This window comes from Cephus cinctus, unplaced genomic scaffold, assembly GCF_000341935.2.
Source record: "Cephus cinctus unplaced genomic scaffold, Ccin1 Ccin1_scaffold1588, whole genome shotgun sequence".
Lineage (NCBI taxonomy): Eukaryota > Metazoa > Arthropoda > Insecta > Hymenoptera > Cephidae > Cephus > Cephus cinctus.
In genome coordinates this window covers 428,151-440,838 of record NW_014333893.1, presented here as the reverse complement: position 1 = coordinate 440,838, position 12,688 = coordinate 428,151, and the positions used below count along the sequence as shown (strand labels likewise).

Below are 12,688 nucleotides of genomic sequence, written 5' to 3'. Positions count from 1 at the left end.
AATTGTATATATATATATTCGCTCATGCGCCCTATCGTATAGTTCCCCCACCCCCCCACCCTCAGCATTCCCTTTTTTTTCCTTTTTTACTTGCATTCGAATTTAGGTAGTACAAATATCACTTTGTCATTCCGTCGTTTCGTCATTCCACTGCGCTTTGCTCAGAACGTCCAAAAGATCGACTCGACTTTTGCGAATATCGTTTTATCTTTTCTCTTCGATTTTCCCGCGTTGAATTTCGCTTCGGATGCAAGAATTTCGCATTTTTGAAAGCATCTCGTGCTCTTCCTCGCCTTTGATTTTTTCATTTCACAAATAACACGCAAACGAACGCGATTTAAAAGAAGGGACCAACATGACGAATTTATCGAGCAATATTAGATTTAACGTTACAGAATTGAAGGTTGCTTAAGTTATTAACGTTTTACCATTTTAGTTATATTTCAATTGAAGTTAGACGAAAACTTGCCGCGAAATGCATAATGATCCCCTCTAATGAATAACCGTGTACATAATATCCTCCATTCTTCCTGTCATTCGAAATTTCTATTTGCACTGTTGACGAGATATCGAGATTTATATGTATACAATATAGATTATATTTTTGTCGCTTTCGCGTTATCGGATCACTTGGCGCCGATAAGGGCAAATTAGACGTACGAACGTATTTGTATAATCGATTCGCGAAATAAGATTGCTCAAAACTGTGAACAAGTAAAATATGACTTTCCTCTGTCTATAGACGGAACAAAAATCTCGTTAAAGTTTATTATGACGTAAGAATGTTGATTGTAAGAGAATGTTTGTAAAAAGATAAAAAGTTAAGCATACGAGAAAAGGTTCGAGTATGTGAATCCTTTTGGTGAGAATTTAAGGCGGGACGAGCGAACGTACGGATCGACCGTGAATAGAGCCAAAGTCAAATAGAATCCTGGTGCTGTCCTGGCCCGGCGATCCGGTCGCCATATTAGAGTTAGAGAAATAAAAAAGTCCCTGGACCCACCGAAAGGATTCACGATTAGACGAATTAACGCGAAACTCAGCCGAAAGTGCCTTTTGTCACTCGCGTGCGATAGACGAGTAGGGAAAGAGAATAGTTTAATTAATAAAATTCAATTGCAAATAGCGTAACGTGTTGGAAGAAGAGAAAAACAAGTGTAACGCTCCGCGCAAGAAATTAACTGGCTTCGTTCAATTCCACTGTTTAGCGATCTAAAGATAGGCGTTGCGTATACACAGAGACGCATGTGCGTATCCACACTCGTTCACGGTGACACGCGTGTGCATACGCCTATGCACTATATGTTATTTCCATTTAATTGTATTAATTATTAAATTGAAGGAGGCTTCATTAGAGCCAATAACTTAACCATTAAATAATCGTTTCAAATTGAGGCCATCTGCCGTACCGGGTGTTCCGTTATAAAAGTGTCCTACGAAAGTCTCGAGTCTCGTTTTCTCACTCGCTCGACATTTCCCTGAAGGCGAATCCGCGAAATTTCACTGATCACGAATAAAATAGTTTTTCTTTTCTTTTATTCTTCATTTTTTTCCCTCTTTTTTTTCTCTTTATCTTTTATTGCGTCTTCGCTGAGGCCTCTGCGTTTACGTTTTCTTTTTTTGTTTTTTTTTTCTTACTTTTTTTCCCTCCAATCACAATCGGCGAAATACTCAAAACGCGTCGAATCGATGATCTCGATATGAATTTCGTGGTGAAGGCGACTTTCGTCCGATTTTTCAAATGTAAAGAAACCATCGAGAGTCTGCGATTGACATGTTGCGTTATCATTAAGAAATTGTATATTTACTAACGAAAAAGAATTTTGCTGTGAAGCTTCGAATGTAACGGTTGTACATCCTTGGAGAATACAATCGATGCGTTTACCCATACCGTGTCCAAATTATTCATTACTTAGGATTTACTTGTCTCACGTATCTCGATGCTGAATTTCTGTATCTTTTCCAGGTAAATCTTCCTATCAAAGGTACCATTAGAAATACTATTAACCACCAATAATACGTAATAAGAAAAAAAAATTGCTTCCCACATAAAAGTCCTGGAGCAAGCTCGAAAAAAGAAAGAAAGAAAAAAAAAAAACTATAACGAATCCAGGATAGAATAAAAAAGAAACAACGACAATATTGATCTGCCCGGTTTATAATTAATCCTAATTATTCCAAGTGGGAGGGAAAAGGAAGACGAGATTGATGGATATAAATCTTCCATTGACTAAAGGGGGTCAGGAGAAATGGCGTCTCTCGCAATTTCAGAAGCTAAAGAAATGATTACGGAAGTCGAGCCGTTCGGATCCGTGATTTTCTCCTAGGATATGGGACGATCCGATAAGCGGAAGTGCCCCATTAATTTCTCAGCCGTTTCGTCCCTAACACAGGCACGCGCCTCTGTACCATCACGCAAACTAGGAGATAGGACATATGTTATATATGCATCATAGATAGTGAGACATAAAAAAAAAAAGGGCATCCATTCACTATTCGATTCGCTATTCGATCCAAGCCAGAGGAACTAATGCATTTGTCTCCGTTTTCCTTGGGGGGGTGTTACAGCAGATAGCTACCAGTACCAGCTGCAGTCGATGTGGCAAAAGTGTTGGAACACCAATCAGAGCCTGGTGCACAATCTGCGCTTCCGGGAACGCGGACCGCTCAAGTCTTGGCGACCGGAAACCATGGCCGAGGCAATCTTCAGCGTTCTCAAGGAAGGACTGTCGCTCAGCCAAGCAGCAAGGTCGGTACCGCCGTTACTCAAAATAATCTTTAATCAAATTTGACAAAATTGACAATCTTACGAAATCGTAATCGTTCGTATCCTCTTTTTGTGCTTCCAGGAAGTACGACATACCGTACCCAACGTTTGTCCTTTACGCGAATCGAGTTCACAACATGTTAGGTCCAAGCGCCGATGGCGGGGCCGGTGAGTGTTAGTTGCCATTTTCAGTATCTACTCACAGTACTTCCGCTTCTCGATCACAAAATAAACGAAAGGCTGGACCAGGCTTTACCTTCCTTTCCTGCCTGAGACGTTAGACGCTTAGGGCTCGCTTTAACCGTAGAGTTTAATTTATTCTCCTGCGACCAAGACAGAGGATACCCGTCCACCCTTTAGACGTGCGACAACCCGAGAATAATCATCGATGGATGCTTCGGGCAAATCGACTGAATGACATTTCAATGACTCATTATTCGCCTTGATATACATTAGCATTATCAATGGGGAAGGAAAGGACGATTGGAACGAGAAAGAGTATCGTTTGAAAATTCGAATCGGTGCGAGCGCGTCCTGTCGCGTCGCCAATTGTGAATAGTTAATAAAAGGCGATAGTAGAATATTCTAAATGATATATCGAGGCTCGAGACTGCGAGCCATTCGAGGGAGGATTTAGTTGCGCTCGTAAAAAGCCGCAATTACATCGGCAATAAGCGGTCCCGTTTGCAGAGTCGCATTAGGAGTCATTTCTCGGCGTTATTCGTCACGCTTAACCATTGTTTATCGGAACTTTTTCAATTCCTTATTTAACAATTGCAACCTTATCGTACCGCGAGCCAATACGCGCGGATTCGAATTGCATTAACTTACCGAATTCACGGTTTAGCAATACTCGCGGGCTCAGATATCTTCCGATTCGAATGGAGTTCCCATTTATGCCGGTGCACGTATGAGCGATGCATCAATATATACATATAGTCTATACCCTCCGTATTTGCCTGACGCGTGATTCGAATAAGCCGGCACGCGGTCTGCGTTCTCCATTAAACGAAGCATCCATCGGGCTGATTGGTGTCGAGTAACGGCGAACGAAGAGCGGATCGGCATCCAGTGTTGACAACCCGAAGTAACGATCGATCTCCCTATGCTAGATCTGCGTCCCAAGGGCCGAGGGCGACCTCAGCGAATACTCCTCGGGGTCTGGCCGGACGAGCACATCCGGGGTGTCATAAGGGCGGTTGTGTTTCGCGACGGACACTCGCCGCACATCGTCAAGGAGGAGCCAGCATCCATGTATCCCAGTCTTGCGAATTACGCAGCCTGCAATGGACCGGAAGGTGCGGTGAGTCCCGGCACGGCAGCGGCAGCCGCGGTCGCAGCAGTGGCCCAAGGTACGGGAGCAAAGTGTAACGGGTAGTCTGGATTTATCTGGATGGTCTGGATAGTCCGGCGAGGCAGAATTCACTCAGTCAGACGGATCTCGTGTGTTTTCAGGCCTCCGACATCAGATGTGCAGCATGGTGGCCGCAGCTCATTCCCACCAGCACGACATGATCGGTACGAATCTCTCCAGCAGCCTCTCGACGAACATCCAGGCGGCGATCCAGGCCCAGCATCATCACAACAACAACAACAACAACAACAATAACAACGGCAACTCGCCGCTGAATTTGGGCCTGGCGAGTCCCGGCTCAGGTGGTCCGCCCGAGAGTCCCATGGAGAGTCCCCTGGCCAGTCCTCTGGGTCCTCTGATGGATCCCACCACGCACATACCCAGCAGCGTGGAGGTCGGGATCGGAGTCAGCGGGATGACCTACAAGCCGGCGCGCAGCTTCGTCAGTCCCAGACCGGAGAATCTCTTCCAGGAGGACATCGCCGACCTCGTCAAGAGTTCTCACGGCCTCAAGGACAAGGACAAGATACCTGTGAAGTTGGAACCGCTGACGGACTCGCGTTGCGAATAGTAAGCGGCAGCGAGTGGCCGTTTGTGAGGAACACGAGTAGCCGAGCGTGTTGAACTGTTTTTTTTTTTTTTCCGAAAGAGAAAAGGATGCGAGAGACAGTCAGGACGGGGATAACGAGTAGTTCGGGATCGCGAGGGATCCCTATATTACTTTGGAGTATCCCTTACATGCATAAGCTACGTAGGCGCTCCCGATGGAAGAGTAAAGATGCGGAAGACAAAGATGGCGCTCGTCGGCAGTAAAAGCAAAGCGAAGCCGCGGTGGTTGAAACTAAACGAAAGAAAAATGTTTAAACGTAGAACGCGTAGAAGTGAGGCTTCGAATCAAAAGAAATAACCCTGCGCCACGCGGCCAGGTCGCGTGGCTTCTCCGGAAGGAGACACTCGTGCTAAATAATAGCGTAACGCGCAATTTTCTCTAGCGTGCAATACCTTCGTTCCGCTTCGTTTCGGTGTGGATAGTGGCTTTAGGTTTCTCCGCGTAGGCAGAATCCTTGAGGCTATGTCAGGATGAGTGAAGTCCACGTGGGACTCATTTCGATTCACTTCCTCGAGTTTTACATACAGAGTGAGAGAGATGGAGAGCGAGAGAAAAATAAAGAGAGAGAGAGAGAGAGAGAGAGAGAGAGAGAGAGAGGGGGGATGGGAAAGAGCCAACAGAGAGATAATGGCAAATGATAATAGCCAACATCTCGTTTAATGAATTCCTTCGAAGAAAGAAGCACTGAAGTAAAGGGTGATAGAGAGTGAGAGGGGAAGGGAAGAGAGAGAGAGAGAGAGAGAGAGAGAGAGAGAGAGAGAGAGAGAGAGAGAGAGAGAGAGAGAGAGAGAGAGTGAATATACAGGAGCGAATGAGAAAGAGAGAGACAGAGAGTGCGTCCCGGTTGCAAAGGTAGAGACGTTGCACCACTTTCCAATCTAGATAGTTTGTATCGTCGTGTCGTCTAGATTATGCATATAAATATTATACATACACTCAGTATATATGTATATATATACATATAACATGCACTTCTACTTGTCGCTCTGCCATGCAAAGAAGCGAAAGAGAGAGAGGGAGAGAGAGAGAGAGAGAAGTGATGAGCGGAAACACTACATAATTTATACCTACGCCTATATGGATATATAAGTATACATGGACATATGCATAAATACATATACCATTACGATAATGCCAAATGTATAATAGTTCTTAAGCAGTTGCATGATGATACACCAATTAATAATCGGACATTGTCAATGGTGACCGGTCGGTCCCAGCCACACGTGGACGCGACACGCCTGATGGTCAGGTCTTATAGTAAATAGTCGGAAGGTCCAGGACTGTTGGAAGGATTACATACAAGGAATGCTAGCGAAGCGTCGTCTTGTGCTGTCCGTTTATATGTCGTGGCGTTTCGTGAGGTCCTTTACGTAGAGTAAGACGCGTCAAATAGAGACACATTTATTTACTTGTGAAACACGCGCGCACGCACGCACCCTCGGATCATTCGAGAAGCGGAGGGCAGCGTAAGGATGAGTGCGATGGGTAAGACGTATTACAGAGGCTGGGCAAGGGAGAAGCACGCACAGTGCGTGAGAGCCTGTGGGCGTATATGCACAAAATATATATATATATATATACATACGTATAGATACACTTTGACACGTAAAGCCACATGCATCCAAAATCACATGTGCGAATGATTCGTAGTAAATTTCGCGATAGTCGCGCGGTTGCGAATGTTGCGTAAAACCTGTGAGACTTTTGGGTGGTTGCGTGTGTGCGGTGTATGTGGTATGGTACAAGCGCGACGGGGCCAGCGTTTTCTAGTCATTCTCACGCGCGCGACACGACATGCCAAGGATCACAAAAGGGGATGAATCGTCGAGAAATTGTACTGAGAGACAAGAAATATATATATATATATATATATATATATATGAAGGCGATGATGATGATGATGATGAGTGTGTGTGCGTGTTTGCGTGGATCCGGGTGAACGGGTGAGTTTAGGAATATAGAAATGAAAAAGTTGGAAGAGAGGCCGCTCGCGGACAACGTGGCGGCCTCTTCCTTTCCGGTAGGGAAGTGCGTGACTCGCTTTTTCGTTGTTCGCGGAGCGCGAGGGAATGTGCGTAAAATGATATTGTCGAGTGGATGAAGGTGCGAGTAGGAGGGATGAATGTGAGAAGTGGGATTTTAGGGAAAAAGTGGAAAATCATGTAGAAATGGAACGAAGAGATACGGGCCGCTGCTATACTATACATATACATAAATATATATATATATATATATATACATATATATATATATATAAAAGAAAGGCGAAAATGTACAAAATTGATAATTGTCTATTTAAAAAAAGAATAAGGAGAAGGAGACGCGAGCGCGCGTGCGCTGAAGTGGAATAGAAATAAGAGAGAGGGAGGGATGTAAAAGAAAATTTCACGGTCGAGATGGAAAGAGGAAGGAGAAAATCACACTGAAATAATAAAAAAAAAAAGAAAACCTTAAGATTTTAGCGATTATAGTGAAAGACGATGATGGTTGCTGTACGTTATTAAATGTAATGATTGCCTTCCTGCCATATTTGGGGTATGCCAAGTATAAAAATTAAGTTTAGGAATTAGGAGAATTTATGGGGAAAAAAAAAGTTGCGAGAAATTTTAAAGAATAGAAGGAGACGCGTGAACGAACGTGAAATTGGACTCACGATGAAATTCAATGAATTTGGAATTGTGCGATTGTGTGGGAGTGCGAGAGAGATCGGGAGGAAGATAGAATGAGAAAGGGTGAATGCGAGAGGGAATGGCCGTGCGAGTGAGAGTGAGTGAGAACGAATGGACCGAGACGGAGTTAGAAAGAGAGTGAGAACTTTCCTGGCACCTTATCGAGTGGGTGAACTTCTTGTTGAGTACCGTGGTATTTTTTTTCAAAATTTAACGTGAGCCGCGCGTCACCCGAAGACCGACGGAATCCGACCCGAACTTTCACGATTACGAATCTCTGTGCGATCTCTGGGCCGATGATTCCCGAAGACGCGAGACAAGCACACTCGAGGCCTTTGCCTTTTATATTAATTGAAGTTACGCGGACGATTAATATGAAGTTAAGGCCCTGCCCCCCTCCGCGCGCCCCCCTTCCCCTTACACACTGTATTGTCGAGCCGTTTTATGCCGAAATCCTCGTAATTGTAAAAAGAAATTCGAAGTGGCCTTCGCGAGTAAAAAAAATGATACCATTGTTGTTTTCGCTTTGACTCGGATGCGGAAGTGGAACCGCCAAGACTCTCATTTTTTTATTCTAGGAACTAATCCAATTTTTGCGGTTCGGTACGTGAAACTTTGTCCGGGTTCGTCGAAAGTAAAAGTAAATTAAGCGCTAAGGAAAATCGGATTTGATTAAGATTTAGTGAGTGGATCGTGGAAACGGGGCAAAAATTATTTAAGGAGAAATACGTCGAAAATGTTTAAAAAAAAAAAATCGTTAAAATTAATTCGAGAGTCGAGAGTAACTTCGCGCGCGCGACGCCAGATGACAAAAATATTCTTGATACAAACGTTTTTGTGCAAAAAAAATTACCAAAAAAAAAAATAAAGTGTACTGGCCGCGAAGAACACGTGAAACGCGAGCGTATACGGAAAGACCAACATTTTTCTCGTGGCTGCCGATTTTGTGCTTTGCGACGGGGCAGCCTAATTTCGGCTTTCGAAAAAGCGAGCGCACGGAGCGAAATCGAGAGATGGGACGTGGGAAAAACAAAAAAATGCAAGAAAAAAGTGAGATTCTAGGACTGTCTTTGGAGTTCTTTAAACGTAGGACGTATTATTATACTATTTTTATTTTTAACGAGTAGTAGGAGAAAAAAATGATACAGATCTTGGATCGAAGGTTTTTACAATCTAGGCTTAATGTGTTCAAAAAAATGAATAAATTAAAATCGATGGCGTCGAGACAAAAAGTGTAGTGCGTTGTAAAAAGAAAAAAGAAAAAAAAAGAGAAATTAAAATTACGAGAACCGAGCGAAAGGGAAAGAGAGTGCGAGTGGAAGAGAGAAAAACATGCGAGAGAGCGAAAGTGCGTGCGAGAGGAACAGTGTGCGTGGGTGAGCGAGTGGAATGAAATTATGAAAAATAATTGAGGTCGGTGGGGGAGGGGATTAAGAGTGGGGTTTAAAATTAAATATTGTATAAAAGAAAAAAAAAGTAGTAAGTGCCTTCCAAAAGAAAAAGTTTAACGAGTCCCGTAGATCGTGACCACTTGTAAATTAAAGAGTCATCCAAAATTTCGTGTTATCGTGTGCGTGGGAGCACCGCATTCGCCTTTTTCTTGGACATACTGCGCTTCGAAATTATTCCCGAGTTCTCTTGAATTAATATATTTTTTTTTTCTTTCTTTTTTTCAATAGCGAAGTCTTTCGGCCAATTCCATAAGTCAGTCCAAAATTCGGATACTTGATTACCGAGCATCGCGAGGGACCTTAAAAGAATAATAAATTTTGAATGAGGATACAGAAAAATAATAATAAAAGCGTGATTCCTTTTTTTGCTATTCCAGCGTGATCCTCACTGACGCGAACCCCAATGCCAATGTGCTTTACTGCACCTCGTTACGAACAATAAAAGGCCGCAATATGTCCATAAAATGTCGTATGTATGGTGCGTGAGTGACTGCAGCTGCAAATAAAATCGCGCGCTCGGCAACTACGGCTCCGCCGGCCAAACGCGCTATGGGAACGCCGCTGTGGAAATTGCCATGGGAATGGCCACGGTGCCCGTGCTTCTCGGGCGATCGCGCGGTGTCCAGAAAGAAAGAAAAATAAAAGGACAACAACACAAGCACCCTGGTAAATGGAAGATCGAGCGAGCGAGAGTGCGAGTGGGAGAGAAAGGGATGAAAAGAAAAAAACAAGAGTAATGAACATTTGTAAGATGAAATTCAATTTTGGATCGATCCACACCGGTAATACCCTGAATGGCATGTTCTCAAAGAGATATCTTTCGTTTCGTGATAACATACTAAATGCGTGTAATATCCGTGAAGAAGGCATCTTCAATTCGAACGAAAGGTTAACGAGGAAAGAGATTGATGCTGCTGATAGAAGGTAGTAGTGGGGAGAGGATTAAATATTTAAAAAAAAGAAAAACCAACTAGGAGAATCGATACTTTTTAAAGAAAAAAGTTTGAAAAAAAAATGTGAAAGGAAAAAACATTGCGTTTCCATTTTGATATATATCTGTGAAGAGAAAAAAAGAATACCTATATTAAATACTTAAGGTTTAAGTGAGGAAAAAAAAAGAAGTATCTAATACGCTATAATTGATATAGAGAACGAGATATAAATGAATATATATAAATATATATATATATATTGATATATATATATATACACATATATATATACATATATACATATATATATACACATATATATATATATTACATGACATAGGATTAATGCTGGGTGAGTTTAATCGTGAGACGATGCAAGAATCCTTATGTTTTTTTCATTTCCTTTTTCGTTTTTTTTTTGTTTTTTCGAATTTCTTTTCAACGACGAACAAACGCAAAGTGGTACGTGAATTGTGAATTTTCTATTTTTACATTTTGGCTACTCATGCTTTTCAAATTTCTTATCCTTTGACTTGCCACTGCTCACGCACTGACGCGATATAAGAAACGACAGTGCCACGCGTTATAGAAAAATCAAATTTCCCGCTAGAATCGTAGATTTCGGATCGCGACGAAGCCACGCCCACGTTACGCATAACTGCATGTGAAAATTGCAACTTTCTTTGTCAACGGTTTGCGAAGTTGCCTCTCGTTGGTCCTCGTGGAACAGACACCGGAGTGACAAAGGCAGCACGTATACCGTCCAGCGTATAACAAGTGGCGGATGAATTTTGAAAACGAAACGAAAATTTGGTGCGTCGATTCGATTTCAAGAATCCTCCGTTGCCCAATAAAGGATTAAAGGAAAATTAACTGTACAGGAACCATATTCTTTGATCTACTTTCGAGGAGTCGAGTCTCCTTGGAAGCACAACACATGGAAGCGACAAGCACACGTCAAAACGAGATTTACTTTACAGTTTTGTCAGAACTCTCGATTTTCGCGAAGGACGTTAAACACGAGGGAGAACGGGGAGGAAAGAAAAAATAGTTAAAAAAAAATATATATTAACGCTCTCACTATAAAAATCAGAAATATATTTGTCAAAGTTCCAATTCGAAATGCGTAATAATTCCATAACTCGCGCATGCGCAGTTCGTTTAATTTCCTTCGTGACAACCGAATTCGTCGAAAGTTGCCCATGTACCAGGAAACATCCTGATTGGTCGTCGGACTAGTAGCGAGCCGGTCAAATGGCTAGAATCGTATATTTTCAAAAAAAAAAAAAAAAAAAACCGCTGTCTTTCGCCCAAAGCGTACGATACCCCGAGTCAATAACAATTTGGACACGGGGTGGATGTCACGAAAGGCAAAGTGCGAATGGTTGAGTTAATAGAGATACGCAGAGTACACGAAAGAGTACAGAAAAATTAAGAGAGGAAAGAAGAAAAAATATGAAAAATAAAAAAAAATAAGAAAACACGCGCACACATTATACATACACGATATACACACACACGATATACGCGACTGTGTTTAATTGTAAATATGGGGAAAGCAGCATTACGGCAAGTTCATCGTATTATTATCTTCGTACGTGTAACATATTTATTTGCGACACTCGGAGTCGAGACGGAAACGCGTCTCTCTTGTGTCTCTTGACAATGAGAGCCGCTCGTGTTCATCCAGCGCAATGTGTTATAAAATAATAAAAAGAAATCTACACCGAGCCGAGATACGTCACCTCGCCGAGTGAACGTTTCATATTGTATTTTTGTTATTTAATAAGAGCAATCGATATTTATTTCCCGTTAAGCGCGAACGTCCGCGGACGCCATTTCGATTTATTCTCTGTACATATAGGGGACATCCGCCCGGTTTCCGACCTAGTGCCAAAGAATTATTCCTCTTTTTTTTTTTAATGTGGCGAATAATAAAAAGAGGCCCGATGGCTTTGCGAGAGAAGCGTTCAGCAGGGTGAGAAGGAGAGAGCGAGAGAGAGAGAGAGAGAGAGAGAGAGAGAGAGAGAGAGAGAGAGAGGAAAAATTAAATGGAAAGAGTAAGGAGAATGTGAAGAAATGTCGTTTCTTTTCTTTTTGGCACTGAACAGCGAGACGCGATGCTTCACGCGGCTGAACCCGATGTCTTTTTATCCTATTATTATTATCGTTACTTTATTTCCAATAGGAAATAACTATTTCAATAGGTAGCCTAATTCGTTATTTAATCAAACGTGCACGCTCGTGCGTCCATTGGCTTTCTCGAAGAAATAATGAGCCTCTCAAGAATTTTCCTTTTTTTCCTTATCGTCAATTCTTGGGATCATCGGATGAACTCGGGATTACTTTTAGGGATTGCATGGGAGGACGACTTCATTGGAGTCCTTTGGACGCACGACGCGGTACCTTCTCGTGGAAGTACCACCGTCACCCGTTATAACTCTTTTATTATTTATTACCGATAGCTCTTAAGCTGACGTTCTACCGAAATATGCTATACTTATAAATACACCCTATATATAATGGAGTAAGCGTACATTACCTACCTACCTACCTACCTATCCGTGAATACGGAAGAACAAACAGAAACACGCAATCATACATTTAAGTTGCTACTTGGCACGTATACCTAAGTAATATACTAACATAAACAGTATGCAATAATAATAAATATGAGAAATAAATTGCACAACCTTTGTTTTACTCATTACCTATTAAACTCTCTCTGAAATCTAGTAAACTGCTGGTATGTACTGTAACGTAATTCTTTAGCCTATGACCCGACACCGATAGCAAAACATACGGGAACGACTATCTTCGAGAAGCAACCTACGTTACCTTCGGCCGTCCACCCGTCGTTCGTGCATCCGCAAGCCAGGCGGCCGCCAGCCGATTCTTTTTT

At 42.4% G+C, this 12,688-nt stretch overlaps 1 protein-coding gene across 3 annotated transcripts in view; it reads left to right on the top strand.

Annotated features, from left to right (window-relative positions):
* Positions 1 to 11,827, top strand: part of LOC107273433 (protein bric-a-brac 1) — a gene marked incomplete at its 5' end in the record, with an annotated part of 15,148 nt that extends 3,321 nt beyond the window's left edge. Inside the window, 4 exon segments of one of the 3 annotated variants that reach the window (XM_015751614.2) lie at positions 2,572 to 2,749; positions 2,850 to 2,935; positions 3,880 to 4,119; positions 4,223 to 11,827. In XM_015751614.2, coding sequence (XP_015607100.1) covers positions 2,572 to 2,749; positions 2,850 to 2,935; positions 3,880 to 4,119; positions 4,223 to 4,692 — 974 coding nt within the window. 3 annotated transcript variants of the gene reach the window in all.
* Between the last annotated feature and the right edge of the window lie 861 nt (positions 11,828 to 12,688).